This window comes from Glycine max, chromosome 4 (assembly GCF_000004515.6).
Source record: "Glycine max cultivar Williams 82 chromosome 4, Glycine_max_v4.0, whole genome shotgun sequence".
Taxonomy (NCBI): Eukaryota; Viridiplantae; Streptophyta; class Magnoliopsida; order Fabales; family Fabaceae; genus Glycine; species Glycine max.
The window spans coordinates 46,689,524-46,711,253 of record NC_016091.4 but is presented as its reverse complement, the minus strand read 5'-3'; the positions used below and the strand labels follow the sequence as shown (position 1 = coordinate 46,711,253).

Below are 21,730 nucleotides of genomic sequence, written 5' to 3'. Positions count from 1 at the left end.
TAGAAGTGAAATTCCAATTCTTAGAGAATAACACTCAAATTTCTTATGAAACTGCATCTATGTTTTTTTTACTAAAGTAATAGGATAAATTTATTATATCTTTTTGTCTTGTTAACTAATATATTAACATAACACGAGTTTGTTTATTTTATTTTATCTTTTTTCCTGAATCAAAATCATTGAATTAGAAGTGAATATAGGTCTAATCAACCTTATCACCCGATCAACTTGAAGAGAAAAATACAAGGTGTTTTGGATCATTAGTTCAATTCAAATTTTAAAATTACAAGTTTGATAATGTCAATTCAAATATTAGATTTGAGCATATTTATAACTTGAACTAATCCGAGATCATTATTTTAGAATTTTTTGTTATGTAATTTTATAATTATATAATTTTATGTTATCTAATTTTTTGAAGGCATAATTCTATAATTTTTATGTTGTGTAATTGTATACTTGTGACTTTTGATTTTGATATTATTCATTAATTTTCTTTCATTTTATTACAATTTCATGTTATTCATTCAACTTTTCAATTGGAACCCAAGGATAGAGCATCAACTATATATGATGATGATGTGCCTTTTAACACCTCTAAAATTTGTGAAAAACATGGTGGCTAACATTGGATTAGAGTTGAAGCTATGATATAATGGGATTTTATGAGTAGAAAATTATCCTATTATTGATTGATAGGAGTTATTTAGGTAGAGAAGGCTAGGAGAGATCTAACCACCTTGATTACAAAATAAATACAAAGATAAGATAAGAAGAAAATTAAATTAAATATGAATAACCATATCTTGATCTTTAACTCCCTAAAATTTCTAGAATGAAGGGAAATAAAGTCATATTCACTTGAATGATCTGATTTTCATCTTAACTTCTTAAATCTTCTAGAATTCTTATTTGAAATTTAAATTTAAAATAACGGCATATACAACTGCCAGCAATGACCATATATAAATTTGATGCCATACATGTTTTTTTTGCCAGTTTTGTATTCTATCAATTTCACAAATTTCTATTCGATCTTTTTAAAATGAACTATCTCAAGAATTATATTACTTCTAAGTAACAAGAAAAATATATGTACATAGAACTAACTAGAATACAAATTAGGTTGTTATAAATAATTCTATTATAAAAAAATGTATTAGTTCTTTAAGCAAATTTGGATCATGTTTTTTGTTTTATCAATTTAAGAAAAAAAATAAGAAATTGCATTTATTATCTGTGCATAAGAAATAAGAACAGAGTATATTTACTTTTTTTATTATCTGTGCATAAAAAAGAATAAAATAAGTCTGTCATCCACAATAAATATTCAAATTTTATGTTTGTTCCATGATAAATTTTTCTTTGTATTGAGTTCCTAATAAAATAATAATTTTATTTTTGATTCTTGACATTTTTTTAATCCTTGATGAATAAACCAATTGTGTTTATTCTTTAATAATTTTTTTCCTTTGTTATTGGTCTTTTTCAAAGGAACTAATAACAAATAAATAAAATTATCAAAAAGCAAATATAAAATTTATTATGAACTAAAGAAAAAGATAGACAAGCAACAAAGGAAAAATAATTATCACATGACAAATACAAAATTTACTCATTTATCATGAACTAAAAAAACGTCAAGAACTAAAACAAAAATTTTGTTTTATCATAAACCAAAAACAAAGAAATTTTTTGTTAGAAATCAAAACAAACAAAAAAAAATTATTAAAAAACATACACAAAATTTATTAGAAATCATACACATATTTAAAGCTTAAAAAAATAACGGACAATGCATTGCCTTTTCTCTTGGTTTAAACACACTAAAAGAATAAAAAATTATTTATTTCATTAAAATGAACACTTATTCAACAAATTAGTTTAAACACACTGGTTCATCATCTAAATAAAAACTTATTACATTTAAGGCTATCCAACTTATCAATTACACTTCATTTCCTTTCAATTATGAAACGTGGACCAAATTTAAACGAGTTTTTTTTTTTATCATGTAAGAAATACAAGACAGCAAGCAGAAAACAGAACTAGGTTCTAGCAATGGAAGCTCCAGAGGAATCAGCCAAAAGCAGCAAGGTGAGGCTGGACGGAGAGAAAAAGTGCGTTAGAAGCACCATGCTTAGCTAACCAGTCCGCTGGGGCATTGCCTTCACGATAGCAGTGTTGTAACCGAACACTCCAGTTCCGAGCTAGGAGGCTTCGAATTTGAAGAATGGTAGATAAGTGTGGGTGAAAGTTGAGTTGTTGATGCTGGATGAGCTCAATCGCCGACAATTTTAAACCAGTTAAATGTAGTGAAGATGAAAAGTAAAATAAGCGAATTAAAAGAGGACAATAAATGCGCATGTGTTAATAGAAAAAGATCATTTTAATCTGCAAGGTGTTACCACACACGCTTTGTTCTTTGAAGAAACACAATTAAACCATTTTATTTTTTGGAAAAAAGATTATGTATTAAGAGTATAAAAAATCTTATACGGTTATCCAATCACAACTTATAATGTATGGTAATTTGTTAACTTTTAAAATAATTCAAATTTTAATTTGTAATTGGATGAAAGTATAAAACTATCAATGCATGCATAGTCATTAAACTTTATTTTTTTAAGTATTTTACGTAGCACACTGGCATTTGATTAATAGCTTTGTACTTCTGTTCTGGGTAAAATTTATTGGCAAACTTTCACAAGCGTTTATTAGGATCTCCCTCTAAAACTGAATTGACCAACTTGCATATATTTGATGATGCTGAAACAGACAGACTTCCAATTGAAGATCCCGAATTCTGCCAATAAATAAGTCGAAGTCTTGACCATTAAGGCATTAACTAGATCTTGACAAACAATATTTCAATTTTTAATGGTAAAGAGATCCTATCAATGATCCAGAATCTTGTATGCAACTATGAATCATACAATAACAACATTTGAATAATTATACCGAGCAAAAGGAGATCAAGGTTCTAATATTTTCTTAATATATTTACAATTTCATATCATGTTGCAACTTACACGTAAACACGATCATATTACCTCCTTTTCAAGTTTCAAAACTGCCATGAAAGCTTCTTGGGGAACATCAACTTTACCAATAGACTTCATCCTTTTCTTTCCTTCAGCCTGGTTGGAGACAGACGATAATACTATTATGAGCAATCTAAGGTATGAATCAGGATTAAAACAATTGCATATAAATAATTTCGCATTTCCACGATGCAAATAAAAATTTTCTTTGTTAACGCAAAATAACATTGAAGCTGAACTGAGAACACACATCTACATATATACTTACTTCTCTGTATTTTCTATGGATATACATAGCTAGACATCCATTTTGATAAACTTTAAAAAAATGATAGTGAATTTATACTGATCATACCTGTTTCTTAAGCAATTTCTTTTTTCTCGAAATATCCCCACCTAGAAGATCCAAGAGAAAAATAGAAAAAAAGCAATACAGGCAATAAGAACAGGGCAAGGAAAAATAAAGTGAAAGAAAGATGGATGCTATATAATATAAAAAATCGTTCATAGTATCTATTTTCTAAATATCTGAATGAAAAAGAAATTTCATTTTTAATATGGAGAGCCACAGGGACAAGAAATCTTAAAATATGTGGGGAAACCGAACAAGTTAAAAGATTTAAGACAGAATAGCAGCCCAAAGACTGTTGAAGCATCCCGATGGCAATAATGGTTTAAATATTTTTAAACAAATTTATGCAAGACCCCCCTACCCCTAAGGTTTGCCATTTGTCTCACCGTAGCATTTGGCTAGTACATCCTTCCTTATTGCGGATATCGCTTCACTAGCGATCACTTTTGATCCTATGCACGCCTAGAATAAAGAGACCAAGCATATGTTATCATGGTTAGTTTAATGATTTTTAACAAAATTAAAGCAATTATTCATAATTGTGAGAGGAGGAGAAAAAGAAAATAAACATCAAAATGAAAGTTAGACCATCTAAAGCAGAAAAACTAAGGAGAAAGTGACTGCTGATTTTTTTGACGAAATAACATTAAAAGAGTACACAATCCTTACTTGAATTGGTACTTTAAACATTTGTCGTGGTATGAGCTCCTTCAACTTTAGAGTCAAAGCCCTTCCCACCGAATATGCCTGAAAATACAAGCCTATGTTGATTTTCTGATAATTTATTGACATCAAAATTAAAAAGTATAATCACAAGATATGCAGCCAAATTTAACTATCATGGTGTAGCCTATAATACATGAAGCATAGCTTATGCAGACAAGAGTATCTGTGAAACATAATTTCCTTAGAAATAAATGGCAGCTAGTGCTGATAACCATGCTTCTAGTCTTCAAAAAATTTGAGCAATATTAAACCAAATGAGCAGAAGACACAATTTTTTAAATATTGAAAATAGTATCTTGTAATATTTCTTTACTTCCAAGTTCTGCAATATGTGGCAAAAGCACTTGATGTGAATGCAAGGGACAAAACAGTAGGATGGTAGTGTGTTAAATAAGATTTAGCAGTGAGATGGGGAAGATTAAGTGGAGGGCAAGGATTTTTTTTCCATATATGTATTTCATTAATAACACAGAATTAGGTTCATTAAAATGTTTCTATGACTAAAACAATTAATTTTCTTTTTTTATACAATTATACCAACTCTTTTATTATTCTCATTGAATAAAATAAGAATTACAGGTCCGACCAACTATTCTGAATAAAATGTTTCTATGATTAAAACAATTAGTTTTCTTTTTTTATACAATTATAAACAACTCTTTTATTATTCTCATTGAATAAAATAAGAATTACAGGTCCGACCAACTTTTCTGATTACTGAATTATGGGTCATTCCTCTTCAGTCCAAATGCCTACAAAAGTATAATTTGGTATACTTGGATAGTGAAAATTACTTCATAGATTTTTTTTTCCAATGTCTAAGCCCTTGCATTTAGACAATTGCAATCTGAGTTAAAGAATGCTTTACCAGACTTTTTTTCTTCAGAAAAAATAAAAGCAGATAAAATGAATACTAATTATGGTTTCCCCCTTATTGGTTTCACAGACTTTTTTTTTTCCAATGTCTAAGCCATTGGCTACAATTGTGCACAGGAAATTTACATATAGCCACACATATATTTATTTCCCACCCATATATAGACCAAAAAAAACAGAGAATTAATAACTCACCTTATCATTGTGCACAATTGTAGCCAATGGCTCCACACAGTCACCATTTATCCGTATGTCAAGTTTAATTAAATTACTTTCAGTGTACCTGAAAATTAATTATCAGAAAGCATCGGAACATTAAATCTTTGGAAAGACAACCTTTTTCAGTCCATACTTAATACTATGATTTTATTTAATAAAAGGCAAGGATAACTTTAATTAGCATTAAAGTATTGTGTGCTTCAAATATTAAAAAAAAAAAGTCATCCTCTTCTGGCACAGAGTTCAAAACATGAAATAATATATTTCTGCAATTATGTGACATAATATGGCTGCATTTACAAGATGATGATTTGGATAAATTTCTCAATAAGCACTTAGAGGAAAAGAACATAAAAGGAATTAAGGAGATAAAATGAATTACAATTCTCGTATAGAAGTTTGTTAGGATTGGATTGTTTTTGGAGATTATAATTTTTCCCATAAAAAAAAAACTGTTTATAATTGTTCTCTCTCATCTAACTTCTCCATAGGTAACTATTAACTAAAGAGACCTATCATTCTTGCCTTGGAAAAGCTTTGATTTTTTTTTTTTGGTGACATGAAAGAGTTCCCGTGACTAGAAATTAATACAAAATGCGGCAATGTCTGCATTAATTTACAATCCCTAAACATTAGATATGTCTTATTTATTTATGAAAATTACCTTGATTACACCACATAATCAGGGACATTTACAATAGTCAACGGTATCTTGTAAGCCAACAAAATCTTATGTGAATATTATCAATAAACTATGCTCTCGGAGACATTTACCCGACAAAGGTATACTCCATACTAGCATAACCCTTACTTCTCGACTTCAACTGGTCAAAGAAATCACCAACCATCTACAAAATTGACATTCAAAAAGATTCAGATACTTGAGAGCCAAAACTAGTTAAACAGAAGCACGAGTTTTTAGGGTCAATAGACAAGAACTAATGCAAGAGATTACCTCTGCTAATGGTAATTCATACGTGATTGATGCCCTATTTTCAGCAATAAATTTCATTTCTCTGAACTGCCCTCTTCTTTCTTGTGCCAGTTCCATAAGTGAACCAATGTAGTCCTTTGGTGTAAGCATCTCAATCTGTACACAACTACATTAATTCCAAATAAAGACAAATACACAGAGAGAGAGAGAGAGAGAACATGTGAATTAAAATGTTTAGCCCTAACTGCTTCAACTCTTGAACAAGGTGAACAATAAACAGAACAAAGTGCAAGAAATAACCTTAACAAATGGCTCCTCAATTGATTTCCTTTTTCCAGGCTCAGGAAGTAAAGATGGATTTGAGCATTCAACCTTCAAGGATTTTGTGATTCAGACAAAATGATTGCATTAATATGATATATATTTAAAAAATAGAGGCAAATCAGTTTTAATGAATAGTTCAGCAAAATAAAGTATTACATAGAAAGGGAACTTAGGAATGAGAAGAAATTACAGTATCACCATTTACACAGTGTACCCTGTACACGACACTTGGAGCAGTTGTTATCAGGCTCAAATTGTATTCTCTCTCAAGTCTCTCCTGTAATGTAAAGAACTTGTAAGATAAGACCAGGTTTCCAAAGTTAATCAGAATGTCAATTATGCCATATATAAGAACATTCAAGCAATTCCTATGAAAGCCAAAGAGTAGATGCTCCAACATATTCGAACCTGAACAATTTCCATATGAAGAAGGCCCAGAAACCCACATCTAAAGCCAAATCCCATGGCACTCGATGTCTCAGGTTCAAACTGTAAACCAGAAAAGAGAATGAAATCTTTGAATAATTAATCACTAACCCCACCATTGTCAGCTTGACTGTAAGAAACATGGATATTTAAGGAAAAAAACTATGTTTGGTTCCAAAGTTAAGATAGTTAATATATATATATATATATATATATATATATATATATATATATATATATATATATATATATATATATATATATATATATATATTATAATCCACAAAATGTCAAAAGCAACTGTGCATGCAGATCTCACATGGCGTAGTTTACATAAACTTTATGACTGGCAGATTCATGAATAAAACTAATTCAAAAGTACAACTGAATAATTTAATAAACATCAAAAAGTTACAAGAGAAATTGAATTGATAAAAAGCTATTATAACTAAATCAAGAAAAACTATAATTGAATAGCAAATTACAACTAACAGGTGATAGCATATATAGAAAAAAGCAAATTATGATCCTTTGGCAAAAGTCTAGAAACAAAAGATGCACTATTTTTCAACATATCAGTATAACCTTAAGTGCAGCATCATTGAGTTGCAGCTTCTCAAGTGCATCACGCAGATCAGGGAATCTGACAACAAATGATAATAAGGATATGATTAGTTCCAGATACATTCAAGAGTAACATTACAATTCTTTTGCTCAAGAAAGAAAGAAGAGGGTCAACAAGAGATAAATACTGGTCAGCATCAACAGGAAACAAGCCACAGAACACCATAGGAGTGGCTTCCTCATATCCAGGGAGTGAATTGTCAGCCTTTCTGCCATAGTGAGTAACAGTGTCACCCACTCTAGCATCAGCTACTGTTCTTATTGATGCAGATAGATAGCCCACCTATCAAAGCACGACACAAGATATCAATGTTCAGAATGAATAAAAAATGTTTATTTTGTCTTTCTTTAGAGAATAAAAACGACAATAATGAATTTAACATTGAACCGAATTGTCTTGCCAGCAAAAAATATGCAGAGACAGACACAAAGTTACTCAGGAGAAACAATACACCAGTGCCATGCATTGTGTCTTGTATGTCATTTTTTTAATTCCTTTATCTCATAGTGAGTGTACATAAGATAAGTGATGAGAAGGAGGAGGAAAGAGACAAAACAAAAATACCATACGCAATATGAAATACATCACCCTGCTAATTAAACCATTCAGAAGTATTTTACCTCACCAGCATACAATTCTTCAACTTGTAGTTGACTAGGAGACAAAACTCCAATTTCATCAGCAAAATAATCCTGTAATTTAGTAATCAGATTAGTTCAAAGAATATTAGTAGTCAGTAGTCACCATAATGACCAAGTTTTCACCAATGATAGACTAGAGCTTGTTTGAATTTGTTTGCAGTCATATTAAAGATTTAACAAATGTTGAATGAAAGTATGAACAGGCAACTATACTGATAGTTTGTCACCACCAAACTAAATCTTTGTTGGCAAAAATAGGGAATCAAAAAATAGGAAAGGTATTGTACCTTCCCACTAGCCATAAAATAAACTCTGTCACCTTTCTTTATAGTCCCATCTACAACTCGAAAGTATACAATAACACCTCTATATGGATCATAGTAGCTGCATGTAAAGAAATAATAAATATGAGTGCATGAAGTATAAATACCGCATGTAAAAGAATGTTAGTTGACACAACATACTAGGGGGATTAATCTGCCATATTCTGCCATATACATACTAAAGGAATTCTATCCATGTAAATACCAAGGTTATCAAAGGTGGATCACAGAATATGGTGAAGGACAAAATTCTGCCATATAAACACACCATTGCAGCTATGGCACTGCCATAGAGAGCCTCCCTTCACAAATTGCCAATGGCAGAGGGGTCAAGAAATGCCACATTAGTGTTATGGTGGGACTATAAGGGCTATTTAATAACATTGGAAATTATTGCATCTAAGGATGTCTATGTAGAGAGAGTAATCGTATAGCAACTAGATGTATAAAGTAAAGGTCTCTGAACTTGCATTAAGCTAAGTACACAACAACAAAACTACATGGAAAAAGAATAAACTAAAGTACAAGATGAGCCCTAGACATAGAAATTAGATCCTTGAACTGATAGTACCGCTGGTACTGATTATATATATAATATAATTTGTTTTTGCCGATAAAAAAAAAACAATAGGACTACCTAGTCTCAGTTGAAGTGTCTATGTTATCATTTTTACATTGTAGGGACCTTAATAAAATTATTTCGTGGTATCAATGTTATTCAAATCTTAAATGATAATCCATGTGGATCCATAGAGTATTGCCAACATATATGATAAAATGGATTAGTACATTTGAAAAAAATGAAGAGTACCTGTCAAATATTAAAGTCCTCAATGGTTTTTTAGATGTATCTTCAGGTGGGGGAATTCTTGCAACAATTGCATTGAGAATTTCAATTATACCTATTCCTTCCTACAGCAAAAAAGTAACTTCATTATGTAGCTACATGTATATGTATGTGTGTGTGTGTATATATATATATATATATATATAAAACTTCGTACCCCATTGCCCAGAGGCTCTTCGCTATGCGAAGGTATGGGGGAGGGATGTTGTACGCAGCCTTACCCTTGCATATGCAAAGAGGCTGTTTCCGGATTCGAACCCATGCCCTCAATGGTTTTCTTATTATATGCCATATATATATAAAATCATAAACCAGACAAAACAACAGGAAATGAAAGAACAATAACAAACCTTTGCAGAGCAGAGAATCGCATTGCTACAATCTAGACCTACAATCTACATAAGAATGATTCAAGAATTAATAAATAAAGAAACCAGCAGCAATGCTCATGCAAGAAAACCCTACTTAACATTCTCAAATTTTATACTTCCTGATGTGTAAACTATAACCATTCCAGTTACTAATAATTAAACTAGGAATGGTAAGACTTTAGAATGTTAGGTTAATGATCAGTACAGGTATGCTCCAATCAAATAACACAAACGTTTTCTTATTTTATGTTAGCATTTTATTTTGGTTGTGTCCTTTAGGATTTCTTTTCCTGTTTCTTTATCTTCCTTTTCTATCTTAATAAATTCCTTATCAAAAAAAGAAAATTATAGTGTCATAAAAGAACAAACTTAAATGAGAAGGATCCTAGACTATCTCCCCTTGAAGCTGAAAAATTAAGACTAAGAGTATGATGATATCAAGGGTCTAAGTTGATAAATAAACCTCTTCAATCTCCTTGATTACTCGATCTGGTTCTGCACCTGGGAGATCTATTTTGTTCAAAACCTGTTACACAATATCTAGTGTTACTAAACATGCACACACGCAACACATACAAACATATTATCTCATAAATTTATAACTTGAGAAAAGTGATGAAAAAACAAACAGATAAGACAACAACAATCCATCCACAATTTGAGTTTATTATTTGAAAAATAGCATCAATAAAGGATAATGAGTATCTCAGTAAATTAATATAAAAATTAAGTTAAAAGTAGAATAATAAAAATGGCATACTTACAGGGATAATTTCCAGGTTGTTCTCCAAAGCCAAATAAACATTAGCTAGGGTTTGTGCTTCAACGCCCTGTGATTTGAAAACAGTTTTTTGGAAAAGCAGATACCAGAATTACTACAAGATCACCCTCACATGATAAAGGCCATAAAACCAGAATGGAGAAGAGCTTAAATCAAGATTCACCTGAGAAGCGTCCACTACTAGAAGAGCACCCTCACATGCAGCGAGTGACCGAGAAACCTGGCCACAGATGAATAGTCACAATCATATTATTATATTGATGTTCTGGGGGGCTTAACTGCCCCAAAAAGAAAGAAAAAAGATAATGTTCTTGGTGGGGGGTGAATTTAAGATAGTGAACCACATGCAACACTTGAACTCAATTGAGAGGGAAATATCATTCAGAAAGACCAAATGACAATTCTGAATTCTGAAATGCTACGGATTTAATGCATTTTATTTATATTTTAAAGCAGTTTTTGTTCGCATAATTAGCTAAAAAAAACGAAGATAATAAATTTTCCAGAATGGCTTCTCAAAAGGTGATGGAGACTAAAAAAAGAAGGCGGGAATCAAATAGAATGCCACCCAAATTTGTTGCCCGTCCTCTGTCTTCAGTTTCTTGTGTCGAAAAAACAATTCATCTTCCAAAACACGCTATTTATGCCAATAAATTATTGAAATCACTACACGATAACATAGACAAGAAGCTTAAGTTTCACCATTCCAAGTCCATATAGGTGTTACATCTGATTGTAGCACCTAAGTTAGAAACGAAACGACAAAACATGCTGCAAAATAATAGGAGATAAAGAAGCATATATGTATAACTACATTGCATACCTCATACGAGAAGTCAACATGCCCCGGAGTATCTATTAGATTCAAGCAATAAGGTTCATTTTCAAACACATAACGCATTCTAGCTGCCTGCCATGATCAAAATTAGTCAAATACTTTCACAAATATCTTAATATCGAAAAAAGCATTTTCAAAATCATATTTCCCAATCTCTCGTACGAAATTAAGATAATATAAGCTAATAAGGAATTAGGAAAAGATGGGAACCTGGAGCTTAATAGTGATGCCTCTTTCTCTCTCCAAATCCATGTTATCGAGAAACTGATCCTTCATCTCTCGCTGGTGCACCGTGCCGGTAACCTGAAGCAACTTATCCGCCAACGTGGATTTCCCGTGGTCAATATGCGCAATGATGCAGAAGTTCCTTATATTACGCACCGGCACCTGAAAACCAAAACCGAACCAAACGAGCTTGTACTAGTAGCTACGAACGAGGGCTAATTTGGGAAAAACACGAGAAATAGTGAGTAGTAGCGATGATACCTTAGAGAGACGATCCTCTCCGGCTTTGGCGGCGGATTCGAAGTCGATGCTGGCGACCTGGCACACGGCGCCGCGGCGAAACGCGGACGCATTTGGAAAGGCGGAAGAACTAAAGCAGCGTTTGGATGAGTGGAATCTGGTAGTGCTTCTTCGCGTTCTGCTACGTTGAGCATGGAAGAACACGTTTTGCTGGTTTCGCTGCTGCAGTTGCAGTTGAGTTTTAACGGATAAGAATAGAGACCCGCCACAAATTTCTGCGGCCATTGAAATTGTGACTCTCTATTGCGACGTTGCCAACGAGCCTTCAACTTAACTTATTTTTGTGATTGTGCGCGCGATGGGCTCGGTCCAAAATGTATGGTCCAATTTTATTTTATTTTTGAAATTGCTTCTTGCACTCCATTCCGAAATGTTAAAATTTGCATTACGGATTACATTCTAGAAAGTCTAATCCAGAATATAAAATTACATTCCAGATTAGAATTTTTAAGATTAGGCTTTTAGAAAGGTTGAAAAGGTTCAAGAAAAAAATTGTGGAGGTGCTGGAAGCCATTGTCCCCTATTTTACCCTACTAAACTGGATTATTTCTTTCTTTACATAAATTTTTATACACGTCACGTGTGATTGTTTTCGGTTAGCCTAAGTTCGAGTGTTTAGTGCATGTTTAGAGGGAAAAATTATTGTACCTTCATGAAGGATACAAATCATTACACATGTGTAGCCTTTATTATGTGTGGGCTCCTGCATTTCTTGAGGTGGATATGTTTTCTAGAGGGAAAAATGAATTTCCTCCACGAGCATGTCACATTCGTTTGCAGCAATTTATTTCGTACTTTTCTTTTTCATCTAATGGGATGAGGTGATAGGCAGCTTATAACTTTGAGAAATTAGCTTCTTTTTTTTCTATCCAACATTTGTACTAAAAAAATATTTTCAATACTGATTAAAATTCATAATCTGATTCATGAAATACTAACTAAATTTATAGGAATTCAATTATCTGCCTAATGAGAGCGAGTTAAACCACTAGTTGATAGTGATTGGTGATACAACATTTGTGGTCGCTCAATTGTCAAAAATTGGGATTCTTTAATGGGAAATGGAATAATGCTTCTGAGGTTGAGAATTGAAACTTTCAAATGCATCCAAAAATGTTTAAATTAAATTAAGAAAAAATGTAAAATTCTAATTACAACACTTGGCATGGATAGGCCAGAAAAGAAGAGTAAAGGGAGGTAGGTTATTGTTGAGGTTCAGGGTACTCTTTTGTAATTTTTTAGTTGGTTTGGGAAGAGGAGAAGGAAGCACAATCATGTTAAATAAGGGTGGAAATAAGTTATATCAAATAAGGATTTGCTTAAACAAATCAATTAACAGGAGGGTTTTTTTTTAATTAATTATTAGTGTTTTGAGTTGGAAGCCTAAATATATGAGTAAGTTAAATCGTTAGAAAAAAAATGTGACAACTAAATTTGCCAACAGTCAACCTATAAAAAGGGTCGGTTTTTTAGTTTTTGAAATGGGTTAGAACTTAGAATGTTAACTTATCATATTTTATGGTGGGTAGACATGAAATAATGAAAATTAAAAATAACAAGAAAAATATCTTGTTAAGAAAAGTAAATGTAATGAGAGGAGAGGAGAGTAGGTGAATACAAATATAAATTAAAAACAAAAGAAATTGAATTTATATAAATACTTTTGAAAACTTAGAATTAAAAAAATATAATTTAAAAAAAAATTGAACTGACATCCACCTACTTCCCCCTACCACAACTCACAAATTACGCAGGACAGATTATATCCAGGGTTAGCATCATAGCATGTGCAAAGTGCAATCCAACTTATTAAAATGATCGGCTAAGTATGTTATCCCGCGAGTTAAATCTACTTTACATGCCATTCAATTTTTCTTTGTCTCTTCTATTGAACGACAGAGTTGGATTAAGTTAGTTCAGTTCAGGTAAACATGGATAACTAGTTTAGTTTGATTTAAATATTTTTAGCTAATCAATCAAACCAACTACCAACAGGAATTGAGTTTAGTAGAAGAGACCAATCAGAAGTCACATTTAAAATCCAATCATTTTTCGAACAGTAAAATGATGTATGATACTTTTACAAACTTTTTCCTAAACGGATATGTTTGTAAAGAAATTCTGGGGGTCTGTTTTTAAGGGTGTTTTACCATTGACACCAGCGACACCGAGAGATTCACGCGTCCAATGTGTTTTGAACATGATTGTCTCGGAAAGGAATAATCTGCAAAAGACTAAAAATAATAATAAAATCAAAGCAACATAAACTAACTTACTTGAGTATTAGGGTCGTTATTTTGTCTAAATTTCACAAAATATCTGAATGTCACGTAACGTTAGAAAGATACTCCCATCTCCATCTTACTGCGGCTTCACGCTTGTGTAGTAGTGTCTAGGAGCATCCATATGTGTGCCTACCAAGTCCCAACTTATTCCTTCGTGTTGTCAATTGCTTGTTGTTGCTGTTGCTGCTGTGCCTCTTCCTGTGCTCCTGTACAGTTCTGTTCCCACGTCCACCATTAACTTCTACTATTTATCCTTTTGTTTTTTCGTTTTTCACCATTACAGTGAGGGAATTTGCTTGTTTACTTATTCCATATTTCAATGATGTATAAAAGTACTGGCTTTTATTTCATTTTTCTCATTCATTTCACGTGTTTCAAAATGAATCACATCCACTGACTGGTAGTGATTCTATCTCTGTCACTAATCACTAGTGTGTGTGCTCATGATTATTCTGCAATTTAAAAACAATTATAAAGATGTTTATGATGATGAAAAATAGTTTGAAAATTATTGTGCTCGAAATCGTACAATAAGTTGATGACATTAAAATGCTCAAAAGTCAATATTAGTTGTAGTGTTAGTCTAAAGAAAACACAATGTAAACCAATGAAAATTAATCTTATATAACTTTTAAAGTGATTATTATAAAAATTAATAAATTGATTATACGTAACAATATGTGATTGAAAGAATACTTGAGATGAATGATTGACTAAAACCAAAGTTTGGGTTAAATAAAATAAGCTTTTGAGTAGACACTTTTAACCTTAGTTGATCCATTGTTCAGTCAAAACGCTTATGTGGATTCTCAAGTTCAATCTAAAAGAAAGGACAAGGTAAGAAACTTTTATACTGTAAATATATTCAAATTAAATTTTATTATTTAATAACATTATAAATGAAACCTAGTTCATATCATCATATGGGGAAAAAAAGGATATCGGTAATGTCTTAAGGAAGGACATTGAATAACATCTACGAGACTTAGTGAAAAAGAAAAAATGACCAAGAATAATAGGTAATACGATGTAAAAGCAAAATAAAATTAGAGAAAAATAATAAATATATCTCCATGAAATGTTTAATATAACTAAGTGTTCATATATTACAACTCAAGATTATAACCGATCAGTGCTAAAGAAATCCAGCGTTTTACAGGTGGGGGAAAAAGTTTAGTTTATGGGGTAAATTTATGGGTCCCCTTGCCATGGTAAAGAATAGTTTAATTTACCTAAGAAATAAAGGTAAATTATATTCCATGCAAGAGACACCTCACTCCAGTCCAACTACAAAACAAGCCCTGCGAGATTCAGGATCAAAGCAGCGCAGGATCGCTCAACAGTCCATTACTTAAATAGCCAAACACTATTTTGTCCTCTTGTTTTTCATTTCTACCGGGGTCTGGGAGAATTATATTCAAGACGCTTCTCTTCTCGATTTTATTGCATTCATCTTCCGTCATTTAAAAATTAAATTTTTACCACCCTAATTTTAGGTAAATATTCATATATGTTTTAGTCACACGATCAAACATTAATTTTGAATTACTTTAAATAACTCATGTTACATAAAAGAAATTAGATCAAATTTTACGATTAATTTGTTTTTTTTAATAAAAACATCCAATCATATATAACTTCACTTTAAAACTATTTTAATAAAAAATAATATTATTCGAAGTCAATTATGGTTCAACTCACATACAGGGTAAGTTTCATTAATTTCTCTTATTATTAAAAGAAATACCGGGGCACAACATGCATGGATAGCTATCACTCTCAAATACGAAACAGGTTCACATTACGTGCCCAAATTTATTGCTTTGTCAAGTTGTTGGCTTCTTGGTATTGTTCAAAAGAAGCAAAAAAGGACACACCCCTTGTATTATTGTTATTCTGCTTTTTCAAACTTCGTATATAGAGTGACAAAGAAAGAACATGAACCAAGGAAACACCCAACTCTTTCTTTCTTGTGCTTTTCTCTTCTTTTTATGCCTTATTCACTGCAAAAGTGAAAACACCCATTTGAATGCAAACAGCAGAGAGAGAGACTGAGACAGAGGGGTCCTCTCTGTGGGAACTTTTCTTTCTTGCTCATCAGGCAAACCATCTCTTTTTGATCTCGCCAACCAAAAATGTATGTTCATTCAATTCAATTCCATTATCCATCTTTGACTGTCTGTACAGTTATTTCACCCCCACCCCCAGTCAAATATGAATCCCTCCATATTATCCATATACCCATTTTTCCATTCCCTATACCCCCCTTCTCTCCACCCACAACCACAACCACAACAAAAGTCATCAAAAGAGAATATCTCATCACATGCCTTATGATGCATTACATGAACAAACACTATGGTCACAATCTCTCACCTCAATGAAAAAACAAAAAATCATATCCCCTGCCGTTTTCCATCCCCCTTCCAGTTTTCATCGTTCATTCCATTTTCCAATGGTTTTCATATAGCTATGAGAAAAATTTAGCCATAACTACCAAGGCCTCCTTTCCAATACTTGTTTTTAATTTTAACACCAACATCTCTGTTGAAACTTTAAATCGCCAACGTTTGCAGCATTCACTGACATATATATCCCTGATGCTAAGGTGTCACCAAGCCCAAGTTGGTCCCGTTTCAATTCCAACTGTCTCTCTCCAAGAATATCTATCTATCATTTGTCCTCCACAAAGATTCTGTGTATGAAATCCCTAAACCTTTTGGAGTATAGCTTGGGATCAACGGCTGAGATGGAGGAGGGATCCACTTGCAGTGACTTGTATGCATGCTCTAGCTTTTTGCTTATATCATAATCTTGGAGAATGTCAATTATACCAAAGTAAAGGATTACATCAGAGACCTCACCACCACTCTCTGAAGGGGTAGAATTGCTACTTCCAGTACCAGTGTGCGGATCCAATCCAGCTTTACACACTCTCTCTGCTCTGGCAGGCATGTTTGTTCCCAGACGAATTAGAGGTCCCCTGGAATATCAAGAATCACCTTAATTTATGGATAAATTAAATTCAAACCAAATATTTGAATGATTAGGATATAAACCAACCATCAAGAAGAGAGCCCAAGATGGTAGTTTACAATAATTTGTACATTAATTTAGTTAATAAGGAAGTTTGTTGTTCAGTTGACTAGGCTAGATCTTAAAAGTGGAAATCCAACCGGTAACTATAGTTTAGAAACTAAAAAGCAACTCGTGTATATTAACAAACAATGACAATATTTATATGTTACTGTCATGCAAATATATCTCCTATTCCTAAAGCTTCAAGTCCTAGCAACCACCACTGCTTTATCAATATCACAGTCATGAGTCAACTAACAATTAACTTTGCAAAGAAGGTTTTGCCCTTCTCAGAAAAAAACTCAAATGACCCCCACAAGCATTTGTTGTCAATAAAATTGCCTCCATTTTTGCCATGATAACTCAAGCCATTTGTGGTCCATCTCCACCAACAGAGTCATATTCTAAAAAGGAGATAACTAGAAAGTCACCTACTCCTAAATCACAAATGGAGAGGAGGACTGGAGAGTCAAAAATAATGTTCATTTATTTGCCATTGCTTTGTTTCTATATGACTTGTGGTCATATGGTCTTAGCTATTTGCATGCGTATGGGCCACATTGGCAGTTTAAGACAAGCATTTTTCTTCTGTTTGTTTTATGACTGGGTCCAGACAGACTAAGGCTCAAGAACATGGCACATGCACATGCAAATAAATCATACAAGTGAAAGCTATGCCTATCAGTGGGTGTAAGTGTCAAGAGACCAATAAAGGTATATCCCCACTAAACCATCTGGCCATAAAATATAGCAACTTAGCATGGTCCATCTTTAACCGAATCCAAATTCCCTTAATTGACTTGGAATGGTCCATCATCAAGAAATGAAGGGTTGGAATTCACATAACAGCTCAAGCTGATAATCGAACTGCACAAAGATCTCTTAAACCCCCAAACATTGTCCTTTCTTGGAAATATAAATGAAAAAATTCAAGGAGGACAATCATTTCTGTTCATTTCCAAAACTCCATAACAATTTATTCATCATGTTGAAACAACAAAAACAGTCAGATACTGTGGATGAAAAGTAAAGGGCATACCGGTCTATGGGTATCCACTTCATATCCTGTATGTCATCATTTTGCATGTCTCTCTTGCCTGCCAAATCCACAGATCCAACAGATTTTTTTTTAACTCTCGTGGATCCAATTAATTCAAATGAAATGAAATGCAAAACTAGGAGGAAGTAAGAAGACATATATATACCTGAACACAACTCGTCTGGTAAACTCTTTACTTCATCAACTGAGCTATCATCACGAAAATGAAGGCCAATCAAAAAACTGTAATCCATTATTCCCTCTGCTTCCAGGAATTCACAGTCTCTATCAAGTTGCCTGAGCATAAGTCATCACAAAAGACCACCCAACTCTTAGAACATCACAAAAAATGTTCAAAGTAAAAGCAATATGTAACCCTGGCAGCAGTTTCTGTACCATTTAAGCTCTTGAAACCAAGAATGTTCCAGGCGGAAGACAAAACAAAGATCAAGGTCTTTAAGAGTGGTAGTCTCGTCAATTTCCTCCCGGGGTTTATCAGTTGTACGACCATGAGAAGAACCTTTGAGGTCAAACCGCTTATGGATCCGATACTCCGAACAAAATACATTGCCCATCACAATAAACCGAGTCTGTTTTTCCATAGCATTATATACAAGTGTTGTAACAAGCATTCAAACACAGTACACCAGTTGGAAGCAAAATTTAAATAAGAAGTCCATACATACATACATACCTTCTGACCTCCAATAGGTTTGACACAATGAACCCCCAGGAATTTTGTCACCAGCGAATTCTTGTACTGACTCACATGTTGATAGTAACTTGGAAGCATCCTGATGAGCACCTGAGATGGCCACCAACTAATTATTGAATACCCACAGAAAAAAAGGACGGTGGGCAAAAGCTGAGAGTGAGACCTCATCTTACTAAATATAGGTTCACAATTCTCTGCATCAAATTTAAATGCATCTTAAAGTCTAGTAATTGTAAAGGCTATCAACTAACCTTGACTTCCGACTTCTTCAAGGTTTTGATAATGAACCAGTCGTCTTGAGTGAGGTAAAAGAAGCTTCCACTTTTGCCAGGAGAAGACATCTCCCTAAGTGTGTCATTGCCGCAAATAGCAAGCATGTAATCCGCAGGATCTATCCCAAACAATTCCCTTAGATGTCTAAAATCCCCCACCAAACACATGGCCATAATTAGTACACACAACACCAATCAAAAATAGCTCAATGAAATCAATATTTAGAAGAAAACAATGTGCATTAGTTCATACCTGAACACCACAGGGCAGTAATCTTTCCACCTGAAATCCACAGATTGATGTGGAGGTGTAAACTTAGACCCTTCTGGAGGAAACCTAGTCCAGAACTTCTCCTTGGGATCAAAATCCCCCGGCCTAAGATCTCGCAAAACCGAAGCGTGCTTCCCAACAGAGTATCTAAACAAAAACACAATTAATTCGTCAAAGGGGTGTATGATGTATGAGGCTATTATCTAATTCTAAGCAAACCATAACTGAAAAGCAAATTAAATTAGCAATGTAGATGAAATACCTAATACCCAGTTGAAGATTAAGCATCAAATCATAATTCTTATGGCCTTTAGAAACAGTATGACCCGGTTTCTTAACATCCCCATCAACAGAACCACAAGGACTCTTCTGCAACTGTACATCACTCTCACACACTCCTCCACCACCACCATAAATCATAGAAGCCTCCACAATATCACAAGTAATATCCCCAGCTTCACCATCAAGCTCCCAAATACAAATCCTGGGAAAACTCACACTCTTATTATTGTTGTGATTACTACAGACATCCACCGACACGCGTTTCTCATTCACGAACTCCTTCCCCCAATTCCCAGAGGAAGTGCTTCCATCGCGCCACGTAAACACCCCTCTCCCCTTCGGAACCCCGTTCTCCCAGCACCCTTCGTAACGGTTCCCGTTCTTCCACACCAACACGCCTTTGCCGGAGATGGCGCCACCCTTCCACTCTCCGACGTAGTTGTTTCCGTTGCGCCACGTGTACCTCCCTTCCCCCTCCTGCAGGTTGCACCTCCAGAACCCTTCGTAGACGTCGCCGTTGGCGTAGCGTTTCTCGCCGAAGCCGTGCTTGCGGTCGGAGAGCCACGCGCCGCGGTAGGTGTCGCCGTCGACGCCGACGAAGGTGCCGCGGCCGTGCATTCTCCCGGCGGCGAACTCGCCCTCGTAGGTCGCGCCGGAGGGCCACGAGAAGCGGCCCTTGCCGCACGCTTTGCCTTTCTTCCAGTCGCCCTCGTACATGCACCCATCCGACCAGAGGTATTTTCCGGTGCCGTGCGGGACGTTGCCGGAGAGGCTTCCGCTGTAGATGTCGCCGTTGGGGAGGGCTTTTTCCACCGCGCCGGGGGACACGCGCCGCGCCATCCGCGGAGGGCGGCGGCACGGCGGCGGAGGAACCACGAGCAGCTCGATGTCTTTGTTGTTGTCGTCTTGTTGGTGTTCGGAGAGAGTGAGGAGCGTCTCTTGCATTTTTAACGATAAGCTTTTTTGAGGAGAGTGTTACATTATTTCAGAAGCCGTTGGAAAAATCTCTAACGGTAATAATGCTGGTGTTGTAGAGAATAAGATTATAGAGAGAGAGAGACTAAGAGTGCTTTGGGAAAAGAGAAATAATAATCGGAGGAGAGAGAAAGTTGTTAGGGCCTGGGGAACATTGCCATGCCAGGCGCCAAACGGAACGACCACTAACACCTTTCTCTCTTCTTCACTTTTATTTCCCTACCAAACATGTGTTTTGGTTTTATCAAGTCCAAATACAATGCCGGTACTACTTAATGTTACTATTTTATTTTCAAAATTGCATTCATCCTTCACACCATTACTAATTTATTTGGTTTTACATTTCAATTTTTTTTATCCAAAATATCAACATATTTAACACCAATTAAGTTAGATCACTTGATACTTCATGTTTAATTTGTTACATTTTAAATTTGTTTAATTCCAAGTTTAATAATTTATTATTTATATCTTTTCATGTGAAAAATAGAAGCTACAAAGAGTATGTGTAGACAAAGAATAAACATTAGATAAGTGTAATATATTTGGCAACAAATAATAAGTTTGTAGAAAAAGATATGAATTTGATTCTCTCATAAAACACTCTTAAAAAAGGAGTAAAAAATCTTAATTATGATTAAATTTCAAAAAGAGTAATTACGATTATTGTTAATAAAAAAAGTAAGAAGTATAAATGGATATATGACATGTTTGGTAATGTATAAGACATTTTGGACTTAAATATGCATAATTAACAAATGTTTTGCTTTCACATTTTTTTTCTTCTTCTTTTTTTAAGTGAAATTGAAGATAAATATGGATTGAAAATGTAGAACAAACACACACTTAATATGTTTAGTAATGTATTATATTGTCATTGGACATGGATCCAATAAGCAATTATTAGTTGTTTTTACATTTTTATGTAAATTTGGATTAAACATAAATCTCAAATGACAAA

General features: G+C 33.8%; 2 protein-coding genes across 6 annotated transcripts; both read right to left on the bottom strand.

The window, feature by feature from the left end:
• Positions 1 to 1,835: 1,835 nt before the first annotated feature.
• Positions 1,836 to 12,153, bottom strand: LOC100809693 (translation factor GUF1 homolog, chloroplastic). 5 transcript variants are annotated; one of them, XM_041014951.1, is made up of 23 exons: positions 11,814 to 12,153; positions 11,538 to 11,714; positions 11,313 to 11,399; positions 10,653 to 10,709; positions 10,473 to 10,538; positions 10,172 to 10,234; positions 9,688 to 9,732; positions 9,302 to 9,402; positions 8,455 to 8,551; positions 8,147 to 8,218; positions 7,654 to 7,808; positions 7,487 to 7,544; positions 6,884 to 6,964; positions 6,666 to 6,752; positions 6,452 to 6,523; positions 6,173 to 6,307; positions 5,992 to 6,065; positions 5,194 to 5,281; positions 4,066 to 4,143; positions 3,783 to 3,858; positions 3,400 to 3,440; positions 3,054 to 3,140; positions 1,836 to 2,280 (listed from the first exon to the last, which is right to left on the bottom strand). In XM_041014951.1, exons 1-23 carry the CDS (start codon positions 12,075 to 12,077, stop codon positions 2,080 to 2,082), a joined length of 2,262 nt encoding a protein of 753 aa, XP_040870885.1. In that variant the 5' UTR covers positions 12,078 to 12,153; the 3' UTR covers positions 1,836 to 2,079. The 5 variants fall into 5 exon arrangements, 4 of the variants coding, with proteins under 4 accessions (XP_040870885.1, XP_014630341.1, XP_014630342.1 ...); XM_014774855.2 differs by having other exon boundaries at positions 1,836 to 2,271; XM_014774856.2 differs by lacking the exon at positions 1,836 to 2,280 and adding an exon at positions 2,533 to 2,806.
• A 3,768-nt stretch (positions 12,154 to 15,921) lies between these two features.
• On the bottom strand, positions 15,922 to 20,983 carry LOC100808235 (phosphatidylinositol 4-phosphate 5-kinase 1). Its single transcript, XM_006578693.4, has 8 exons — positions 19,775 to 20,983; positions 19,495 to 19,659; positions 19,221 to 19,386; positions 18,949 to 19,059; positions 18,651 to 18,844; positions 18,421 to 18,551; positions 18,255 to 18,312; positions 15,922 to 17,120 (listed from the first exon to the last, which is right to left on the bottom strand). The coding sequence occupies exons 1-8, from the start codon at positions 20,737 to 20,739 to the stop codon at positions 16,811 to 16,813; spliced, it is 2,100 nt and encodes a 699-aa protein (XP_006578756.1). The 5' UTR covers positions 20,740 to 20,983; the 3' UTR covers positions 15,922 to 16,810.
• Between the last annotated feature and the right edge of the window lie 747 nt (positions 20,984 to 21,730).

Bases quoted from the DNA above. Each gene is read 5' to 3' on its own strand.
- LOC100809693 (XM_041014951.1), bottom strand. From the start codon at position 12,077: ATGGCCGCAGAAATTTGTGGCGGGTCTCTATTCTTATCCGTTAAAACT. The intron at 9,733-10,171 runs GTTTATTTATCA...ATTCTTATGTAG, and splicing joins TAATCAAGGAGATTGAAGAG to ATTGTAGGTCTAGATTGTAG. The intron at 3,141-3,399 runs GTATGATCAGTA...GTCTCCAACCAG, and splicing joins AGAAATTGCTTAAGAAACAG to GCTGAAGGAAAGAAAAGGAT.
- LOC100808235 (XM_006578693.4), bottom strand. From the start codon at position 20,739: ATGCAAGAGACGCTCCTCACTCTCTCCGAACACCAACAAGACGACAAC. The intron at 18,845-18,948 runs GTATGTATGTAT...ATGGAAAAACAG, and splicing joins AACCTATTGGAGGTCAGAAG to ACTCGGTTTATTGTGATGGG. The intron at 18,552-18,650 runs GTACAGAAACTG...ACTTATGCTCAG, and splicing joins TGGTTTCAAGAGCTTAAATG to GCAACTTGATAGAGACTGTG.